This window comes from Pseudorca crassidens, chromosome 9 (genome assembly GCF_039906515.1).
Source record: "Pseudorca crassidens isolate mPseCra1 chromosome 9, mPseCra1.hap1, whole genome shotgun sequence".
Taxonomy (NCBI): Eukaryota; Metazoa; Chordata; class Mammalia; order Artiodactyla; family Delphinidae; genus Pseudorca; species Pseudorca crassidens.
Genome location: NC_090304.1, coordinates 78,787,585 through 78,810,953, shown reverse-complemented (window position 1 = coordinate 78,810,953; position 23,369 = coordinate 78,787,585). Strand labels below are relative to the sequence as shown.

The following is a 23,369-nucleotide window of genomic DNA, read 5'->3' as shown; positions in this document are numbered from 1 at the left end:
TTCCTTTAGTATTTGTTGTAGAGCTGGTTTGGTGGTGCTGAATTCTCTTAGCTTTTGCTTGTCTGTAAAGCTTTTGATTTCTCCATCAAATCTGAATGAGATCCTTACTGGGTAGAGTAATCTTGGTTGTACGTTCTTCCCTTTCATCACTTTAAGTATATCATGCCACTCCTTTCTGGCTTGTAGAGTTTCTGCTGACAAATCGGCCGTTAACCTTACGGGTATTCCCTTGTATATTGTCATTTTTCCCTTGTTGCTTTCAGTTATTTTTCTGTGTCTTTAATTTTTGTCAATTTGATTACTATGTGTCTCGGCGTGTTTCTCCTTGGGTTTATCCTGTATGGGACTCTCTGTGCTTCCTGGACTTGGGTGGCCATTTCCTTTCCCATGTTAGGGAAGTTTTCGACTATAATCTCTTCAAATATTTTCTCGAGTCCTTTCTCTCTCTCTTCTCCTTCTCAGACCCCATAACGTGAATGGTGGTATGTTTAATGTTGTCCCAGAGGTCTCCTTGGCTGTGTTAATTTTTTTCATTCTTTTTTGTTTATTCTGTTCTGCAGCAGTGAATTCCACCATTCTGTTTTCCAGGTCACTTATCCATTCTTCTGCCTCAGTTATTCTGCTATTGATTCCTTCTAGTGTATTTTTCATTTCAGTTATTGTATTTTTCATCTCTGTTTGTTTGTTCTTTAATTCTTCTAGGTGTTTGTTAAACATTTTTTGCGTCTTCTCAATCTTTCCTCCATTCTTTGCTGAGGTCCTGGATCATCTTCACTATCATATTCTGAATTCTTTTTCTGGAAGGTTGCCCATCTCCACTTAATTTCGTTGTTTTTCTGGTGTTTTATCTTGTTCCTTCATCTGGTACATAGCCCTCTGCCTTTTATTCTTGTCTCTCTTTCTGTGAATGTGGTTTTTGTTTCACAGGTTGCAGGACTGTAGTTGTTCTTGCTTCTGCTGTCTGCCATCTGGTGGATGAGGCTAAGAGCCTTCTGCCAGTTTCCTGTTGGAAAGGACTGGTGGTGGGTAGAGCTGGCTGTTGCTCTGGTGGGCAGAGCTCAGTAAAACTTTAATCAGCTTGCCTGGTGATGCATGGGACTGGGTTCCATCCCTGTTGGTTGTTTGGCCTGAAGTGACCCAACACTGGCGCCTACCCAGGCTTTTTGTGCGGCTAATGGTGGGCTCTAGGAGGACTCACACCAAGGAGTACTTCCCAGAACTTCTGCTGCCAGTGTCCTTGTCCTCACGGTGGGCCACAGCCACCCCCGGCCTCTGCAGGACACCCTCCAACACTAGCAGGTAGGTCTGGTTCAGTCTCCTGTGGGGTCACTGCTCCTTCCCCTGGGTTCCAATGCACACACTACTTTGTGTGTGCCCTCCAAGAGTGGAGTCTCTATTTCCCCTATCCTGTCAAAGTCCTGCAATCACATCTCACCAGCCTTCTACGTCTGATTCTCTAGGAATTCCTCCTCCCATTGCTGGACCCCCAGGTTGGGAAGCCTGACGTGTGCCTCGAGACCTTCACTCCAGTGGGTGGACTTTTTTATGAGTGTTCTCCCGTTTGTGAGTCACCCACCCAACAGTTATGGGATTTGATTTTATTGCAGGTGTGCCCCTCCTACCATCTCACTGTGGCTTCTCCTTTGTCTTTGGGTGTGGGGTATCTTTTTTGGTGAGTTCCATTGTCTTCCTGTTGATGAATGTTCAGTAGTTGTGATTCTGGTGCTCTCACAAGAGGGAGTGTTTTGTGTCCTTTTATTAATTTTTTTCTGATTATAAAATAGTATATAGTTCCTGTCGAAATTTTGGAAACTAGAGCAAGTATTTTTTAATTATTCAAATTATTCCCACTAAGTGGTTTTAGGTTTTTTTAAACTCAAACTTAATATATAGGCACAGTTTCTTAAAATGGAAACTAATCCTCTTCTACAAAACATTTTATTATGGTTACAACTTATGACATGAAAACAACTAGTTGAAAAGTGACAATTTTAGTCTATTACCTGACTGTTCAGTAAGAACTGGTTTGACAACTTTTTTCACTCTGCAATGAATTTGATTCACTAGTTTTAGTGTTTTTCACCCAGTGTGTGTGTGCCCTGTTGTATTTTGGGGAGAATACAAAGAGAAAAATAATTGCTTTGCTGTTAAGTGAACTTGGGCAAGTTGTGTAACCCCTCTGTGCCTCATTTCCTTTTGTAAAAACTAGAACTGATAAAATAATATAGCTGTCTCATGGGATAAATAACAGGTAAAGCACCTGGCTTTAAAATAGCACCTGACACAGACTAAAAAGTAAATAAATGTGTTCCTCTTTGCTCTCCAGCCACAATGGTCCTTTTTTTTTTCATTGAAATATAGTTAACTTAAAATAGTGTATTAGTTTCAGGTTTATAGCACAGTAATGTGGTATTCTTAAACATTAAGAAATGTTCGCCACAATAAGTCTAGTTACCATCTGTCACTATACAAAGTGTCTACAATATTATTGATCATATTCCCTATACTGTACATTATCTTTTCATGACTTAGACTTATAAATAACTAGAAGTCTGTACCTGTTAATCACCCTATTTTGCTTGTTCCTCCACCCCCTTCCCTTTGGCAACCACCCGTTTATTCTCTGTACCTGTGAGAATGAGCCTTTTTTTTAATTCCTCCCATCTGTGCTCTCTTTGCCACAGAGCCTTTGCATATGCTGTTCTGTTTCCCTGAAGAACTCTTCCCTCCCATCTTTGCCTTTGCCTGGTTAACACCCATTCAGCCTTCAGATCTCTGTGCCAGCTTCAGTTCCTCAGGGAATAGACCTGTGGTTACAGGCCTTCAGAGGACCATATATGTTTGTTTGATGCTTTAGCTAAGACTGCCTTCCCGACCAGAAAGTCATCTTCAGGGGCAATGCTGATTTCACTCAGCACCACATCGCTGGTGCTCAGCTCACACCTGACCCATTTTTTTGAAACATAGGATAAATGAATGCTCTGGGAGGAGGAAACCAGTTTTTGCGCTTGCTGCCCCAGGCTTACCTGCGAGGTTATTTGGGAGCTCCTTGGTCAAAATAAATCACCACTTGCTCTCTGCCTGACGTTTAACCAGACCCAGGCTTTTCACTTTACAAATTCTATTACTGCGTCTCTGGACAACTCTTTTCTTTCTCTTTGTTCACATAAAGCCCCTCCAACAAGGCCCTGATGCAATGAGGCGTGTGGGGAAACGGCGGGACAGGGCCATTCAGATCCAAGAGGACAGAGAGGACCTTGCCAGGCTCACCAGGGCTGTGCTGTGGTCAGTCTTCCTGCTGAGTAGGAGATACCCAGGTTGTTCAGCCCTGGTGACCTTCTGGCAAGACATCTGTGCTCTGCACGACGTAAGAGAGTCATAAAGGTGATGCAGGGAAGAGGTGTTGCGAGGCTTTACTGATGTTGGGGGAGGGGAAGGGGTTGCTGAAGTTCCTTAGGGAGTATGGATTTGATAATAATGCAGTGGGAAGCCATTGCAGGATTTTAAACAAATTAGTTTAAATGGATGATGGGCCAGGTGGCTAGTGGTGGAGATGAAGATAGATTCTGCTGATGGATTGGGTATGCCAGGTAAGAGGAAGGGATGGCTGGTGGCTGGGTATTTGAGTTTGAGCTCAAATGTTTTATTGGCCCAGTCAAACCCAGACACCTGGCCACCACGTATCTGGGCAGCTATTACAGGGGAGAAGTTAAGAATGAGAACAGCTGAGAGATCATGGCAGGCTGGAGGGGAAGAGTGGGCAGTATCCAAAGAGGGAAAGCCTCATGATGAAAGACAGAGGAAAAGAGTAAGGACAAAGTTGGGGGTTACATAAAGTGAAGGGTGAAGAGAATCCCACTTTATTACACTTCCTTGCCTTTGAGAAAGATGGGAGGTAGGGGTTACAATGTGAAAATTAGGCAGTTTTAACTTCCTGTATGAGCCAGTTATTAGGGGTTTCTTGCAGGATAAATCTTAGAAACTGTCATTTAGTAGTTATATTGTCCCATTTTATTTCTTTAACATTTCTTATAAGGCAGGTCCAGTGGTGATGAACTCCCACAGCTTTTGTTTTTTCAGTAAATCTTTATCTCTTCTTTATTTCTGAAGGACACCTTTGCCAGGTATAGAATTCTTGATTGACAGCTTTTTTCTTTCAATATTTTGAATATATAATTCCATTCTCTCCTGGCGTGAAATGTTTCTATTTAGAAATCCACCACTAGTCTTATGGGGTTTCACTGTGTGTAAGTACTCTTTTCTCTTGTTATTTTCAAAAAAAAATCTTTGTCTTTGACTTTAGACAATTTAATTATAGTGTATCTCAGTGTAGTTCTATTTGGATTCTACCTATTTGGGGTCCTTTAGTCGTTGTGGATCTGGAAATCCATTTCTCTCCTCAAGTTTCAGATGTTTTCAGCCATTATTGCTTTATTTTTTTTCTTTTATTAAAGTATAGTTAATTTACAATGTTGTGTTAGTTTCAGGTGTACAGCAAAGTGATTCAGTTATACATATTTTTTTTTCCTTTTTCAGATTCTTTTCCCTTATAGGTTATTAAAAGATACTGAGTATAGTTCCCTGTGCTATACAGTAGGTCCTTGTTGTTTATGTGTTTAATATATAGCAGTATGTATGTGCTAATCCCAAACTCCTAACTTTATCTCTCCCCCCTCACTCTGCTCTCCCCTTTGGTAACCATAAGATTTTTTTTCTATGTCTGTGAATCTATTTCTGTTTTGTAAATAAGTTCATTTGTGTCATTTTTTTAGACTCCACATATAAGTGATATCATATATTTGTCTTTCTCTCTCTGACTTAACTTCACTTAGTATGATAACCTCTGGGTCCATCCATGTTGCTGCAAATGGCATAATTTCATTCTTTTTTATGGCCGAGTAATATTCCATTGTGTATACATGCATACATCTTTATCTGTTCATCTATCAACAGACATTTAGGTTGTTTCCATGTCTTGTAAATAGTGGTGCTGTGAACGTTGCATTATTGCTTTAAATATACTTTCTGTTTTCTTCTGGAATTCCCATAATGCAGATATTGTTTGTTTTGATTATGTCCTATAAGTCCCATAGTCTTTCTTCACTCTTTTTTCTTTCTTCTGTTTGCTCTTCAGACTGGATAATTTCAAATGTTCTGTCTTATAGGTCACTGATTCTTCTGCATGGTCAAGTCTGCTTTTGAGTTGTCTATTGAATTCTTTAGTGCAGTCATTGTATTTTTTAGCTCTAGGATTTGTGGGGTTTTTTTTAATTGTTTATATTTCTTTGTTGAACTTTCTGTTTTGATCATACATTGTTTTCCTAATTTCATTTAGTTGCCTGTGTGTTTCTGCAGTTCACTAAAATTCTTTAATTATTCTGAATTCTTTGACAATTCATAGATCTCCATTTCTTTAGGTTCAGTTTTTGGAGCTTTATTAGTTTCCTTTGGTTGTGTCATGCTCAACAAATTTTTCGTGATCCTTCATTCCTTATATTGGTATCTGCACATTTGAGTAAGTGGCCTTTGCTTCCAGTCTTTACAGGTCTGGTTTGGCAGAGACAGCTCTTTACCAGTCAGCTCAGTTTGGGTCTGTGCATATGTCTGCTGGTACCATCCTTGGGCAGGTGGGGCTTGCTATCAGGGTATATTTTGAGTGAGGCCACTGCTTGGGCTTTAAGGTCAGGGGTAAGGGGGTGGTACCACTAACCAAGAGCAGGTAGATAGGATTGCTGACTTTGTCCCCTGCTCCACAACTGCCTGGATTCTCTGATCAATCCTAGTAGACAGTCCAGACTGGGTACTACATTCAGAAGTAGATGGGGCTATGAGTTAGCTTCTCTCCCCTGGTGTGGTAGCAAAATGGGTCCCAGGGCCTACAGAGCTTGTTGTTTAGGAACCTGAATCAGGCAAGACTGTACACTGAATTCTCTGGCCAGATAGAGCCACTGGCTCTTTATTCAGGTGTCACTGTAAGCACGTGACAAGGAACAGTAAGCAAGGCTGTTGGATGGGCCACGCAGCCACCCATGTGCTCTGCTGAGATAGGCTGAAGGCTGTATTCAGCAACAGTCAGGGCTACAAATTAGTTTTCCTACCCAGGCACAGGGGGAGAACCAGCTCCAAGGCTGGTAAGGCTGTTTGTGGTCTTGACTCAAGCCACCTGTTCCCCAAGCTTCCTGGCCAAACGGCGCCACTTGCTTTGTTCTGCAGACTACCAGCTCTGACTGCCAGCTCTGACTGCTCAGCTATTTCCAGGCATTCTTGTCAGAAGCTCCTGGGTAGGGCTGGGAGCTTCACTCTTCAGTGGCCAGGACTATGACTCAGCTCTCTTGCCTGGGTATGGTGGGAGGGCAAACACCTGCAGGTTTTCCCTGTCAGGCTTTCTGGTCTGGAGGGGCCAGGAGCTGCACTCAGCTGTAGACCTGGTATGATTCAGCTCCCCTGCCTGGGAGTGGATGGAGACCAGGCTCCAGGGCCAGCAAATCTCTTCATTTGAGGCATGCAGACTTGCATGCCACTGAGTTCACTAGTCAGACTGCCCCGACTTGGTTCTGCAGATGAGCAAAGCTGCTAGTTGGGATTACTAGTTGGGTGCGCAGGCAGGGACTTGGTCTGCCAAGATCCTAGTGCCGCTTATTGCAAGCCCCTAGCCCCCTCCTTCATCACAGTCAGGTGCTCCGTGGTCAAGCCCCACAGATTCTCCTGCAGTCCCCAGGGGACAAGACTGGAGTGGGGGCTCCTGAGAAGCTACCCACAAAATGTGGGAGCTGGATGTCCACGCTGGGCTCTCTTCACCCCTAAAGGAACTGTAGGTGCAGGGGGACCTCCTGGCATGGTGCTGTGCTGTCCAGGGGAGGGGCAGTACCCTTCTAATGCAGGCTGTCTTGGTCTCTGTGGTGCGGCGGAGGCGGGGGTGCTTTAGCCTCACCCTCGTATTCTTGGATTCTCAGTGGTGTCTTGTCAGTGAACAGTCATCGTTAGTTCTTCTCGTGAAGGGGAGTGAAGTCAGGAATGTTCTATGTTGCCATCTTGGTGATGTCACTCTGAAGAGTTTCTTAGTATATGCAAATATGCAGTCACTGCTGTTTGAATTGTTTTTCATCAACATGTACTACTTTCAGCATTTCAGGAAGAGGAAGAATACAAATACTTCTAAGCAAAGGGAGGGGTGAATTTTAAAATTTTCAAAATGTGGATCTTATGATCTGCTTCCTTTCATAGATGAGAAGCTGTCATTTTTTTTTTTTTTTTTTTTTTTTGTGGTACACGGGCCTCTCACTGTTGTGGCCTCTCCCGTTGCGGAGCACAGGCTCCGGACGCGCAGGCTTAGCGGCCATGGCTCACGGGCCCAGCCGCTCCGCGGCATGTGGGATCTTCCTGGACTGGGGCACGAACCCGTGTCCCCCGCATCGGCAAGCGGACTCTCAACCACTGCGCCACCAGGGAAGCCCGAGAAGCTGTCTTTTTACATCTAGTAAACAATTAATGTGTGGCTCCCAAGTCCCAGGAACACTGCTAGACTCAGTATACAACAGTGAAAGAAGGGAATCCTTGCTCTTGTCAAGATCATGCTCTATGGTCATGAATGAGAGTGACCAGCACCATGTGATGTGTGTCCTCAAGACCCAGTGAGGAAACAAGAAGTCACCAGCTTTGCCAGACCCGTAGGAGCTCACCAGGAGAAGAACAGGACACTCCAGATTGAGGCAACAGAAAGTCCAAGGGCAGAGGTGAAAAATGAAAGTCTCTGTGGAATCTCCCTCCGAAGGAAAGTCAACTGTCCAACTTCTCAGGGGTTTATCATGGAGAAACCATAGGATTTAGAAGATGTCAGCAGGAAACATCACTTGTCTTTCCCTTAGTTGTATGATTTTTTTTCTTTTGCTTATTTAACCTATTTATGCTGGTAGCTATGCTAATGCTTAATTATATGTGAAAATTATAAACCAAAAAGTACTATCTAGTTCCTCAGTGAATGCCTAAACTTACCAGAGAGGAGAAAGTATTCAGTTCTTAATTTTTTCAATTGAGTTTAATTGTCCTAGGTATTAAATTTTCTTGTAAGAGTTGTTATGTAATCCAAGTTTTGCCGTGACTTCTTTCTTTTTATTCAAAAAGCTTCTGTTTCACAAAGTAGCCTTGAGATGAAGCAATCCGTAGTAATTCTGACACACCAAGGATAATACATGCTTAGTTGCATTGCATAGTTGTATTGATGAGACTTGGCATCACATGTACAACGTATGTGTTGCCATCTCTGTAAAGAGGTTAATCTCTCTTCATGTTAGGTTTGATTGAGAATGATTCTGTTTATAACTAAGCTCTAGATCATACTGACCCAGAATAAAATCTTTAGACTAAGTGCTTTATATGATGCTAAGTCCCTGTAAATTCGGTGAGTCTAGCTGCATCTGAAATACATACTAGCTTACCAATTAAAGGTGCTTACCAATTAAAGGTAAAACATCTTCTTAGTTGAGTGCTATGATTATAACAGTTTACAATCAAGACATGATCCAGTTGGCTTGGCATAAATATAGTAGCATTACAGCACACAGACACAGGCATTCATGTTTTCGTGTTTGTTAGCTTAGAGTCAAAGGTTCATAGAGGGGTATCAAAGTCCATTTCAAAGAGAAAAGTCTAATTTTAGAAGCTTGCAGTTTACACACCAGAGCTTGCCTTTCAATAAATAGCTTGTGTAATCTTCCTGCTGGCACAAGTTGAAAAGTACATTGTTGGAAGGAAAAAGAAAAAACTGAAGAGAAATGATAAACTTGTTTATGAAGAACAGGAAGAATAAAGTAGACATCGTCACAGATTTAGTTTTCATATTGTTGAAAGTATTTGGTTGCAAGCAACAGAAACCAACTCTAGCTAACTTAGGCAAATAAGAAATTGTTGGACACCAATGGGGTCACTCACAAAATCAAAGAGAAAGAATTGAACAACTAGACCTAGTCCTAGGGATTTCAAGGGCAGGAGTGAACAGAAGATATCTTTAGGGAGTTGCCATTAAAATGACTGTCAACTGTTTTCCGTCCTAGTGTACACTGCTCGAGTTTCAGATTCCTGGGAGAGTCTGATTGGCCTAATTTGAATCACTTGCCCACCCATTGACAGTCCCTCCAAACTACATGGAATGTGAGGGATGCATCTCTAAGGAAGAGTGGAAACTGTGACAGAAACTGAGGATCACGGGCTTCCCTGGTGGCGCAGTGTTTGGGAGTCTGCCTGCAGATGCAGGGGACACGGGTTTGTGCCTCAGTCCGGGAAGATCCCACATGCCACGGAGCGGCTGGGCCCGTGAGCCATGGCCACTGAGCCTGCGTGTCCGGAGCCTGTGCTCCGCAACGGGAGAGGCCACAACAGTGAGAGGCCCGCGTACCGCAAAAAAAAAAAAAAAAAAAATGAGCATCAGGAGCTGGACAGGGAAAAAACAGTGGATGTTCACTACACCACATAGCCACAATCAGTAGTAATGATTTTGCCCGACCAGAGTACATGGCCAATAGTTATTGGTATTTCTCTTCAGAAACATCTCTTGTCAGCTTTGTATTCATATGTGAGCTGTGGGAAAAATATTATGCCACTTTGATGGAGAGGGACCATTTCTCATGAATTTCAGAGTATCATTTTCATTTATCTTTGTAAATTGTCCAGATGGCCAGGAACTTCTGATATGGAGTAAAAATATTCTAGAATCACTTTTCTTGTTTGCTTTTCATTTTTTTTTCAGGAAGCTCTTACACTAGAAGTATGTCTTGCCAGAAAGTTATCATGATAATTCTCAAAAGGTGTATGTATATTCTTCTTTTCTACATCTCAACATAGAGAAAATATTCTTTGTCTCCCTGAATGGACTGACAGATTGTTTACATTTAAAGTCTGTTTCCTTAGAACTTATACCCACCCTATTCCTTCTCTACCACTTCTACCCTTCCCCTTGTTCCTCATAGTTCTTGGGCGTGTACTACTTCAGCAGGGACCTGGGGTGGCTTTCGTGAAACTAAATACAATCAAAAAGCCCAGGGAACAAGAATTAATTTAAATGTGTTCATTTAATTCAACCTTCTGCTGCAGCAGCCATTGAAAAGCAGTGGTCATTACTCTGTGCCGTGGCCACGGACCTCAGCAAGGACCACAAGGTGGCCAAGCACACTCGGTTCGTGCTGGACTAATCCCAGAGGTATATGGTTTCGCTCTGTGTGAGTCGTGTACACGTGGGACTGTCAAGGTTTCCAAGGACAAGTGGGCCCTCAAGTTCATGAGGAAAAGGGTGGGGACACACATCCGTGCCTAGAGGAAGAGGGAGGGGTTGAGCAGCTTTAAGGAAAACAGCTGCCAAGAAGTTCTGAGCCTCCTTCCCTGAGGTACATAATCCAACCTTTACAGGGAAAAAGCATATACTGTTTGGGACATTAAGCCAACTGTGAATACTAGTGTTTTTCAGCCCACTAGCTAGATATAGAGGGTGGATAAGATACATGTAGTGTGTTCCACCCACAGACTAAAGGTTGTGCAAAGAGAACTTGCAAGAAGCCAAAACCCTGCAACTTGATTCTGCAACTTAAATTGTCCCACAGTAGACAGTAATACATCACAATTAGAAAACTTCTATTTGGTTTAGTGATATCCCAACTACCATAGAATAGCAAATAACTGCTGCATGTGCCCAGACACAAAACTTTTTATCCACAGCTTGCTGTTCAGTTAATACAAAGTTTTGTGAATGGGCATATACATCAGTTATTTGCTGTTCTATGGTAGTTGGGATATCACTAAATCAAATAGAAGTTTTCTAATTGTGAATGTATTAGCCAGCCATGGATTTTGATCAATAAGTGGGAAATGAAGCAGCCTTTGTAAACATTAAGCCACATGCTCATTCAATCTTTATCTTCATATCCTAGTAAGTAAATTTGCTTTCCGTGTTAAACAACAGCAACAAAAGGCATACCAAAATCCTTGTATACCTTTGGGTGTAAACTTTTCTGGGGTTTTACATTATTATGAAGTCAAAGACAAATTTATAACTTCCTTGAGATAGCTAAAACTTGCATAGCAACCTCTTTAAGTAGGGATAAATTATTACAAAGAAATTGATCCTGCATTATTTTCTACTCAGGACAGGGTTTTGGTTAAATACATTTTTGTTCTGTTTTAAAATCTCTTATACGTGCTTTGTCCATCTACTAGTTAGCTGCAAAGCAGCTGACCTCAGGCAAAGTTAAGTCCCTTGGGAAGTCCAGTACCTAGAGATAGGGAGACAATTTTGCTTGACATTGACACTATTTAGTTAGAAGTAACTATAAGTGTTTCGGTAGATCAGTGGAAATTGATTTTGGATGTTAGATAGTAGAAACTTCTTTTACCTTGAGGAGAACATAAATATTATCAATAATATCCATTAAAATATGCATAGGGGAAGAATGGAAAATAAGGCATAGAAGTAATTCCAACCCACAGGGGTTTTATGAAGATTGGCTGAGGTAAACTGAGGAGTGTTACAATACATAATAAATTCTCTTTGGCCATTATAGCTTTTTTAAATTGTTGGCTCTTATTTTTACCAATCTGAGTTTTCATTGGCCTTTGTTTTTCTTACACAGTTAGAGGGAAAGGAATTATGATATGACCTTAAAAATCTCTGTGCCTCAGTTTTCTTCTAGTACTTCTTTATAGGGTTGCTGTGAGGATTAAGTGAGTTAATACATGTAAGGCACTTAGAACAGTGCCTGGCACATAATAAACACTATTTATATGTTAACTATTATTATTGTTAAGAACGATCCAAATACAGTGCTCAAGAGTGGAGAAGTCAGAATTCTAATAGGTTGCTATAGTAACTTAGACTCAAAGCTATAAAAATTTAGCTGACCTTCCTATCAAAGTTCAGTGATAATTCTGCTACATAAGCCTCTGGTATTCTTTTGTTATATCCACTCAGCAAATGTTCATTCTGAACCTAATGTGTCGGGCCGTGTGCCAGGTTTTGTGAGAGCTATGGAGCCCAAATGGATATAGACACTGCCCTCATGATACTTAAATAAGAACAAAAATAGCTATAATAAAAAAATATGCTAAGTATAGTAGGAACTTGCACTCAGAAGAGGGAGAGATTTACTTTCAGTTAGGAAAATCTTGAAGGAAATAGCACTTGAACTAGGTCTGAGTGGATGTGACGTTCAGAGATGGAATGAGGAAGAAACAGATTTGTCATTGGAGGACACGATGTGAGGAAAGGAGTGGGTCTGTGCTGGAAAGGTGGTCCAGGCTGTCTTTAGTTGTACCTTCCCTGTTGTAAAATGAGGGTGGAGGTGCTAAAAATGGTAGATACTGGTTGAACATAATACTGCTGCCAAGCATTTTGCAGGTATTTCACGTTTGTTACTGAATTCCACACAATAACCAGATGAGCTAAGTATTATTTTCCCTATTTTAGAGGTGAGGAAAAGTTGTATACTTAGAAAGTAACTGCACAACCATTTAAGCACAGGAGTGGTTGATGGCAAAAGCCTGGGTTTCTTTCTAACATACCTGGCTGCCTCTTCAAAATCGCAAGCGATTGGTTGACAGATAATTAAACACATTCTACCATCTTGAGAATACTAATTGATACCAATTAGAATTTTCTTCATTACCACTTCTACAGTTTCAGCAAACAGATTTTCTGCCTCCGGCGTTTCCCAGAAACCCCTGATAAGAAGGTTTGTCTTTCCCCAAGACTGTTTCTGAAAAGGTTGCTGGTGAGCATGCAGTCCGTGCAGAGTTGGATGGTCGTTCTGGCTGTAGTGACTTGGGGTCCCACATCTACAGGCTGGACCCTCTCCTTTTTCAGTATCAGATAAATAGCGTTATCTGTGTGATCAAGTTCAAACTCAGAATGGAATTCAGGGACTCTGTGCCTTGGCTCCATTCACTTCCTGGCTTTGTTTCCAGATCTATAAAATAGCAGTAAAAATACTTTTATATGCTTCAAGGTTTATTGTGGGATAAGATAAAATTTAGTACATGGAATACTTCGTAAACTATTCACTGCCTTATAAATATTGTTTCTATAATCATAGGCTTGTGAAACAGTTACATCCTCAGAGGATACATAGGCGTCTTTGTTCCTACACTTGAGTGGCTTCAGATGGCTTATTTTAGCTTCTCCTTTTTTCTAACAGACTCAACTGTCATGTCTTTGTATTGTCATTATGCTTCCCTCCAACAGCCCACTCCTCTCTCAATTTGCTTTTAATCAGCAGTCAACTAGGAAACCACATAATAGAACTTGCTGGCACTATGTCTAAAATTAAAGAAATTTTGTTCTTCTCTTTAACAAGGGGTGAGAGGAAATTTTTTTTAAATCTCAATTGGCTTAAAATTTCATATTAATTTTTTAAATCTTATCAGTTTTTAAGCATTTTTAGAAATTAATAATGCATGCACTTAATCTTTCAAACAATGCAAAAGCATATAAAATAAAAAAGATCTGATCCCATCCTCCCTTTCCTTCCCAACAACTCCCTAGAAATAATCACTATTTACTGGTATGAATATATGAGATAAGCACATAATGGTCTGCAACTTACTTTTTGACCAAACTGTTGAGCTTTTAGTGTCAGTACATTATTGGTTATTGCTACGTAATAGAACCCCAGAACTTAGTGGTTTGACTATATTTATTACCTGAGTTCCTGTGAGTCAGGAGTTCAGTAGCGGCTCAACTGGGCACTTAGCTGGAGGTAGATTGAGGTTGCAGTACTGGAGGCTTGAGTGGGGCTGAAGGCTTTACTTCTAAGGTGAAAAAACTCACAGACAGGCTGTTGGCAGGAGGCCTCAGTTCCTCTCTCTATAGGGTTGCTTGAGGATCTTCACAACATGGTAGCAGGCTTCCCCAAGAATGAGCCATCTTAGAGATTCACTAGATCCTAGAGAGAGCCAAGTAGAAGCAATCCTTTTTCTGACCTAGCCTCCGAAGTTACATCATTTTGCCATATTCTTTGCTGGAAGCAAGTTTCTAAGTTAGGTCCACATACAAGGGAAGTGAAATTAGACTTCACCTTTTGAAGGGAGGCATATCAAAGAATTTGTGGATATGTTTTAAACCACCAGAGTATGTATAGCTCTCTCATTCATTTTCATGTTTGTGTTACGTTCCATAGTATGGAGGTACCATAATTTCTTTAACCATGCCCCCATTAGTAGATACTGTTACTCATCTAAACAGTGCTTCAGTGAATACGCACATACACCTTTACCAACTTGAGCTAGAATTTAGCCAGATACGTAAAAGTAGTTGTTGGGTTCTGAAGGTGGGCCAAAGGGGATGGATCCCTTAAAACTAAAGAGCTGGAATGCATGAAGGCATGTTTTGCCTTTCAGCTGTGTTCTGGCTAGATGGTTCAGAAAGATATTGGAGTTAGTCATTTCATGTAATCAGACTCATACAAACAGAAAACATCTCAAAATATTCTTGGTATTAAAAACAAGTTTAATACTATGAGAAATGTGTGAATTAGGGGTATAGATGTCAACATGAGTGAAATTTATTAATGTAATATTGAGTAAAAAAAACAAGAACAGAAAAATATATAGCATGATGCTAGTTATATAAAATTTAAATGTGAAAAACAGTATTTTGTTGCTTAGAAATAGTGTACAGTAAAAATACAAAGAAATCTATGATAAATTCAGGGTAGTGGTTACTTGGAATGGACTGCAGTTGAGGAGGTACACACTTTTAGGGGGTTTCTTAATTGGCAGTTTTATTTCTTTATCAGAATAATGAGGACACAGATGTTGGTATTATTCTTTGTACTTTTTTGGTACATCTACAGTTATCACAATGAAAATTATGAGAGGCTCTTGATTTTTAAATTCTGAGCTCTTATTTTAGCTTCAACTTTTGCTATTAAGTATATACATTTGTTTATTGATGGTGATTTTAGTGCAGTGAAGATAGTCAAAAATTAATTAATTTTTAGGTAAAGTTAATATCTAAAGTAAATACAGTAGGCTCTGGGATTCAGGTGGATTTTCATCAGGAGACAATGAGCAAATCAATGAAAAGATTACCAGGCTCGGAGGAGTCCAACGACCTGTGTTATGGTCTGTTCACCACCATGTCTGACAGCGATTTGGAGCATTTAGTTAACTTGAGTCACAGTTTTCTCATCTGTAAATTGCAGGGAGCAAACCCACTTCTTGGTGCTATTATACAGATCACATGAAATTTTTTAAAAATTAAAAATATGAAAAGCACCTAGTCCAGTTACTGGTGCAGCAGATGTTCATTATTTTCTTCCTACTCCCACAGATTACTGCCATCATGATTCTGGTACCATGTCTAGCATTTAAGCAAGTATGTATTTTTGGTAATTATGTAAAGTTTGCATTTTTCTTTTGTCATGTAAGAAAAAATGTTCAGTATTAAATATTCGAATGCCTTTATACAATGAGTTAAAATTATTTAATAGTGGATTATAAACTGTACAGTTGTCATCTCTAGGGATTTCTTTTTGCTGACATTTGAGCAGACAGTTTTTTTGCTGACTGAGTATCTCTTTGTTGTGTTGCTTTGAGCTCGTTAACGACCAAATTCTTATGTGGCAGCTGCACATTACACATGCTTATTCTCCGTGTTCAGACCATAAATCTTCTGTGACTGAGTGACAACACCACCTGCAGAGTCTTTTGATGTTGCAGATATAGCACTAATAATGTTATTTCAGACCTGTTTTCTCATACATTTTAGCGCTACTGGGACAATGAAATGATATTTCAGGATATGAGAAGTTATTGTTATTGTTTTTTGTGTATTTTACAATGGAGACAGACTGGTAATATTTGCTATGTGTAGGATTGTAGAACATGGAACAGCAAGAGTATTCGGTATATACCCAGCTGAGGTTTGTTAAATACTTAGAGTAACTCTGAGTATGTTATCATTTTTTCTCCCTAAAATCTATTTTCTAGCTTATTCTTATCTAACAACATGTTGAAGGTCAACACTGGGGCAATGACACACTCACCCATCCCAACCAAAGCTTTTTGTTTTGGTGGCACTACTTTTTGTGACTGGCAACGGAACACAGTGCTTGAAAGCAGAGGCTCAGTTCACGTCCTGGCTCCTCCCCTTACTAGTTTGTTCTCAAGTCACTGAACCTCTCTGTACCTCAGTTTCATCTGTAAAATGGGGATGACCATAACATCTGCCTCTCGGGGTAATTATGAAGATTGCTAATATTTACAATATATTAGAGCAGTGTCTGGATCAGAATGAGGACTGTTTAAAGATTCATTAAATAAACACATCAAATAAATATAGCAGACAGACAGCTGTAGAGCATAGAGCACACAGGACTGGGCTTGGCTCTGTGGGCTCATCCCAGATTGGATCTGTCCCCAAACAGTAAAAGACACTGTCCTTTCAGTCAAATTAGTTATACAAGCTAATAAGGATAAGGAGGAATATAAAGTATCAGCAGATGATGCCTTCCCTTTGGCTTAACCAAACCAGAAGCCTAGGGGTTAAGGGAACCTATGTCATTTTTTAGGGCAGAGGGCTGGTGGGTCAAGGGTAGGGAGGGATCTAGAGGGACAAACAAAATATCCATCACAGTTTCTAAGACAAAGTGCATATTTATATATAGTGCATATATGATATGTAGATATGTGCATATTTCTATATAAATTTTCCATTATCTTCCAATATATTTTCTAAGTTTCTACAGAAAGAAGTGTGATCTCGGCATGTAACTGGAATGAAAAAGTCTCACAGTCACTTAAAGTGTATTTACAGCATTACTACTTCCTGGCTTAAACAAAGGAGGAACACAGTTCATTTTCCACTTAATTCAGAAAAGCCATTCCAAGCATGGTAGGAAATGTTAAAGAGCTGATAGAATTGATACTACTACCTCCGAGGTAGAAGTGCTGGCAAAACTATCCCCCAGTCTTTATGCCATATGCTTCTAATCTGCACCAATAATTCCTGTTCATAAATAGATATATTGAATTCTCTTTTTAGAGTAATAAATCTATGCCTAAACCAGTTTTTTCATTTTTCTTCTACTAGAGTACCATTGTGCTCACTCTGATGTTCACGTCTTCAATGGGAGGTAAAGCTGATATGGAATTTTCTGAATAAGAAAAGTGGTTAAAAGAACACTTCAAAAGAAACCATTGTCTAACAGACTGGACACACATTGTCCTGGGGAGTTGAGGTAGCTGAGAGATGATGAATGAACAGGCTTTAATTCTCTTGGTGATTTGTTGCTAGAGGACCATTTTAAATTTCTTCCCTGGAGCCTTGAGAAGGTTGCGCACTTGCCTCACAGCATTGGGTTAATTCTGTGTTCAGGTACACAAGGGACCTGATTAACCCTGGTTTGACAATTAGTTGTTGGTAGCTAATAACTAATTATTCAGGACATGAGGAAACACATTTTTGTAACCTTCCCTCCCCCTCCAAAAACAATATATTCAATAAATTCACATAGGGGAACTTTAGCCTGCCTATGGTTGGGAGCCAATTTTGTTTGCCCGACTTTTGAACCTTTGAATTTAATGAGGGGTTGCTGACACTTTCTCCCATTCAACAGCTAGGAATTTAGTTTTCCCAGATTTGCAAATCAGGATCAACTTTACCCAAAACACTGTGTGGGAGGTGGAATTCTAAGATGACCCCCCCAGTGACCCTCACCCTTTGTCTTATTCCCTCACCTGTGAATATGAGACATCATTCCTGTGATTATGTTATCTTACCTGGCAGAGGGGTTTTTGCAGATGTACTTAAGGTTAGTAATCAGTTGACCTTAAGACAAACTATTGAGTGGGCCTAGCATAATCATATGAGCCCTTTAAAAGCAAAGAGTTTTCTCTGGCTGGTGGCAGAAGTGGAAGTCGGAGAGATTTGAAGCGTGAGAAGGACATGCTGCTGTTGGCTTTGAAGACAGAGGGGCCACATGAATACAGGTGGCCTTTAAGAGCATGGAGTGGCCCCAGCTGAGACAGTAAGAAAATGGGACCCTCATGCAAGGACCTGGATACTATCAGCAGCCTAAATGATCTTGGAAGCAGGTTTTTTCCCAGAGCCTCCAGATAAGAGCCAAGCATAGCCACACCTTGATTTCAGCCTTCATGAGACCCTGAGCAGAGACCCAGCTGAGCCGTCCATTCGTACTTATGACCTCCACAACTGGAAGCTTATAAATGGTGTTTTAAGTGACTACATGTGTGGCCTAGAAGTATATTTTGCGACTAGTTTATCTTGAAAGGAATACCGGGGAGTTATACTACTCTAAGCTATAAGTGCTATGGGTACTTTCCCGAGAAAAAAGTTGATGGCCAGGGTGAGTGTTTGCTTAGGATACAGTTACTTCAGTAATGGTGTGAAAAACCACACATTCTTCTGTTAGGGAACAGTCTGCTGCTGGTATGTAATTTTTATGTGTTTGGTTCTTACAGGAAGGAGCTTTTACAAACCATTAACATTTATTAAACAAACCCACAACCTGTGACAGAAATCAGTGAAGTTTTTCTGTGAAGGGCCACATGGTAAATACTTGTGGCTTTGGGGCCCATATGGTCTCCATCGCAACTATAATCAATTCTGTCCTGGCATCACAGCAGACACAGACAATATTTGAGTGAATGAGTGTAGCTGTGTGCCAGGAAAACTTTATTTATGGTCATAATTTGGCTTGTGTTATCAGTGTCTTATCTCTGGGTTTTTTTTCTTTTTACTCATGGTTGGTAGGTACTAGTTATTCCTTTAATTTATCACAACTGATTTCTGCCCTCATTCGTAGCTTTTCCTGACTTGAATTTACAAGAAACCTCCCCCACCAAAAAAAGTCTCTTTACTGAATTATCTTATAATCTTGAGCATGTTTTTTGTTTTTTTGTTTTGCGGTACGCGGGCCTCCCACTGCTGTGGCCTCTCCCGTTGCGGAGCACAGGCTCCGGACGCGCAGGCTCACCGGCCATGGCTCACGGGCCCAGCCGCTCCGCGGCATGTGGGATCTTCCCGGACCGGGGCACGAACCCGCATCCCCTGCATTGGCAGGCGAACTCTCAACCACTGCACCACCAGGGAAGCCCTTGAGCATGTTTTTAAGTGACAAAATTGGTAGGAGAAGGACTATGGAATCTGTTTTATTACATAAGCATAGTGTATAAAACTTAATTTTAAAAGAGGCAAAGGTCATTCCTTTTATTTATTGAGGTATAATTGATGTGAAACTTTGTATTAGTTTCAGGCATATAGCATAATGATTTGATAATCGTGTATACTGGCAAAATGATAAGCCTAGTTAACATCCAACACTACACATAGTTACAAAATTTTTCTTTCTTGTGATGAGAACTTTTAAGATTTATTCTGTTAGTAACTTTTTTTTTTTTAAACGGGAGTCACTGAGGTTTATGGTTTCATTTGGCCCCAAAAATACACTTTTAGGGGGCCTCAAATTACTAGACATGTGAATTTGAACGTTCCCCACCGCCAGGTCCCTTCCACCCTTCGGTTCCTCCCAGGAGCTCCAAAGCCAAAGTTGAGTCTGTCCCCCTCGGGTCGTTCCACAGCCGCTCTGCTTCCTGGGGGCTGCAGTTGCGATGTGAATGACGGTGACGTTCCAGCTCAGGGGCCTCTGCCAGCTGCTGTCACATGATTGCACAGCACGAGTTTTGTTTCCAGGCCGTTTTATAGAAGGCTTTAGACTGTATTCCCAGCACTTCAGATTTGGACACCAGGTCATCTAGCTTCTCGCCTCGCTCTAACAAAGACTCCGCGGTGTTGTGCAGGATGATTTTGGTCTCATCTAGTTCAGCCTGCACTTTAGTCATTGGGTCAGCTTCTCGGAGGTTCTGGTATCTACTGAGGTGACCGTCCAGGCCTGCATACTGGATGGTATTGGGGAATCCAACTGGCCAGTCTGGCCTTTCGACCTGCTTGGAAAATTCGTCTAGTACCTTCTCCAGCAAGGTAAACGCCACCCAGGATGGGTATTCACTGTCAGCAATGACCACTCCCACCAGACTGTCGCTTCTCACTTAGACATGGCACAGATATTCTTGTTCTTTGACAGAAGCTCTGCTGCCTTTTGAAGAGCGCTCCACAGTCAGTTGACTTGTGAAGGTCATGAATTCCTGAACGCTGGACCTCTGGAAGAAGCTGAAGGAGGACACGTCGTACGCAGCTTTGAGCGGCACCGCCTTGGCATCGCCTTTGTACGGGACGCTGAGGCTGTACAGCTTCATGGCGCCGTGCCCTCGGGCCAGCTTCCCGCCTGGCCGCGGGACCAGCTTGCAGGGAGCAGCATGGCACTGCCCCTTGAGACCGCCATCAGCTGCTGACGGGTCGGCCACTCTCTTAGTAACTTAAATATGCAGTACAGTATTAACTATAGTCGCCAGTCTGTACATTACATCCCCTGACTTACTTATTGTATAACTGAAAGTTTGTACCTTTTGTCCTCTTCATCCTTTTCACCCACCACCCCTGCCCCGCCACGCCCTAGCTTCTCCACATTTGACAGCCGCCTATCTGTGAGCTCAGTTTTTTCTTTTGATTCCACATAAAAGTGACATCGTACAGTATTTTTCTTCCTCTGACTTATTTCACTTAGCATAATGCACTCAAGGTCCATTCCTGTTGTCACAAATGGCAAGATTCCTTTTTTTTTTAATGGCTGAGCAATATTCCACTGTGTGCGCGTGCGCGTGTGCGTGTGTGTCTGTGTCACATCTTTATCCATTCACTCATCAAAGGCCACTTAGGTTACATATCTTGGCTGTTGTACATAATGCTGGACTGAACATGGCAGTGTGTGTATATATATATATATATATATATATATATATATACACACATATCTTTTCAACTTAGTGTTTTCATTTGGGGGGGGGGCGCTGGAATAAATACCCAGGGGTGGATTGCTGTATCATACAGTAGGTCTATCTTGAGGAACCTCCAAACTGTTTTCCATAGTGGCTGCACCAATTTACATTCTCACCCAGAGAGCACAAGGATTCTCTTTTCTTCATATCTTTCCTAAGACTTGTTATTTTTTGTCTTTTTGATAATAGCCATTCTAACAGTTAGGAGGTGATATCTCATTGTCTCTCTGATTTGCATTTTCCTGATGATTAGTGATGTTGAACACTTTTCATATGTCTGTTGTATGTCTTCTTTGGGAAAATGTCTATTCAGATTCTGTGCCTATTTTTTAAATGATATTACTGGTTTTCTTGCTATTGAGTTATATGACTTCTTTATATAATTTGGATACTAACCCCTTAACAGATACATGATTTACAGATATTTTCTCCCATTCAATAGGTTGCCTTTTCATTTTGTTGATGGTTTCGTTTGCTGTGCAGAAGCATCTTAGTTTGATGTAGTCCCACTTGTTTATTTTTGCTTTTGTTGTCTCTGCTTTTGGTGTCAATCCCAAAAGTCATAGCCAAGACTTAAGGACTTTACCACCTATTTTTTTTTAGATGTTTTATGGTTTCAGGTCTTACATTAGGTACTATTAAGTCCTTACCCCATTTGGAATTAATGCTTTGTGTGTGGTGTAAGATAGCGGTTCAGTTTCATTCTGTTGCATATGGCTGTCCGGTTTTCCCATCTCCATTTATTGAAGAGATTGTTCTTTCCCCCATTGTATATTCTTGGCTTTGTCATAAATTAATTGACCATACATGTGTGGTTTCTGGGCTCTCTGTTCTGTTCTGTTGATATATATGTCTGTTTTTATGCCAATACCATACTGTTTTGATTACTATAGCTCTGTAATTATAGCTTAAATTTAGAAAGTGTGATGCCTCCATCTTCGTTTTTATTTCTCAAGATTGCTTTGGCTACTCAGGGACTTTTGTGATTCCATACAAATTTTAGGATCATTTGTTCAATTTCTATGAAAAATACCATTGGAATTTTTATAGAGATTGCATGGACTCTGTAGATTGCTTTGGATGGTGTGGATATTTTAACAATGTTCTTCTAATTCATGATCACAGAATATTTTTCCATTTATTTGTGTCTTCTTTAATTCCTTACATCAATGTCTTATAGTTTTCAGTATACAGGTCCATTACCTACTCGGTTAAATTTTTTCCTAGGTATTTTATTCTCTTTCATGCAGTTGTAAATGGGATTGGTTTCTTAATTTCTCTTTGTGATAGTTTGTTATTAGTGTATAGAAACGCAGTAGATTTTTGTATATTGATTTTGTATCCTGAAACTTTATTGAATTTGTTTATTAGTTCTAACACTTTCTTTGTGGAGTCTTTAGGGTTTTCTATTTATAATACCATGTTATTTGCAAATACTGACAATTTTACTTCTTTCTCTCTAATTTGGATGCCTTTTATTTCTTTTTTTTTTTTAGAAGATGTTGGGGGTAGGAGTTTATTAATTTATTTATTTTTGCTCTGTTGGGTCTTCGTTTCTGTGTGAGAGCTTTCTCTAGTTGTGGCAAGTGGGGGCCACTCTTCATCGTGGTGCGTGAGCTTCTCACTGTCGTGGCCTCTCTTGTTGCAGAGCACAGGCTCCAGACGCGCAGGCTCAGTAGTTGTGGCTCACGGGCCTAGTTGCTCCGCGGAATGTGGGATCCTCCCAGACCAGGGCTCAAACCCGTGTCCCCTGCATTAGCAGGCAGATTCTCAACCACTGCGCCACCAGTGGAAGCCCCTATTTCTTTTTCTTGCCTAATTGTTCGGGCTAGGACTTCCAATACTGTGTTGAATAAAAGTGGTGAGAATGGGCATACTTGTCTTGTTCCTGATTTTACAGGAAAAGCTTTCAGCTTTTCACCATTGAGTATGATGTTAGCTGTGGGCTTATCATATATGGCCTCTATTATGTTGAGGTACATTCCTTCGGTACCCACTTTGCAGAGAATTTTTATCATAAATGTTGAATTTTCCTAAATGCTTTTCCTGCATCTAATGAGATAATCATATGGTTTTTATCCTTCATTTTGTTAATGTGGTATATAACATTGATTTGCAGATGTTGAACCATCCTTGCATCACTGGAATAAATCCCACTGGATTATGGTGTATGATTCTTTTCATGTATTGATGAATCCAGTTTGCTAATATTTTGTTGAGGATTTTTGCATCCATATTCATCAGGGGTATTGGCCTGTAATTTTCTTTTGTTGTGGCATCCTTGTCTGATTTTGGTATCAAGGTAATGCTGACCTCTTAAAATTACTTTTGAAGTCTTATCTCTTCTGTTTTTTTGGAAGAGTTTTGAGAAGGATTGGTATTAATTCTTGAATATTTGGCAGAATTGACCAGTGAAGCTGTCTTATCCTGGACTTCTGTTTGCTAGGAGGTTTTTCTTTTGTTTTGTTTTTAGG

The 23,369-nt window shown here is 40.6% G+C and overlaps 1 protein-coding gene and 1 pseudogene across 2 annotated transcripts in view; one reads left to right on the top strand and one right to left on the bottom strand.

Annotated features, from left to right (window-relative positions):
- Nucleotides 1–23,369, top strand: part of TMEM123 (transmembrane protein 123) — a 71,798-nt gene that overhangs the window by 23,487 nt on the left and 24,942 nt on the right. The window contains exons 3-4 of one of the 2 annotated variants that reach the window (XM_067750829.1): nucleotides 15,311–15,355; nucleotides 17,072–17,114. The exons of the other annotated variant lie outside the window; for it this stretch is intronic. Coding sequence (XP_067606930.1) covers nucleotides 15,323–15,355; nucleotides 17,072–17,114 — 76 coding nt within the window. The 5' untranslated portion in view covers nucleotides 15,311–15,322. The remainder of the gene's footprint in view (nucleotides 1–15,310; nucleotides 15,356–17,071; nucleotides 17,115–23,369) is intronic. 2 annotated transcript variants of the gene reach the window in all.
- Nucleotides 19,422–20,408, bottom strand: LOC137230784 (synaptobrevin homolog YKT6 pseudogene; annotated as a pseudogene).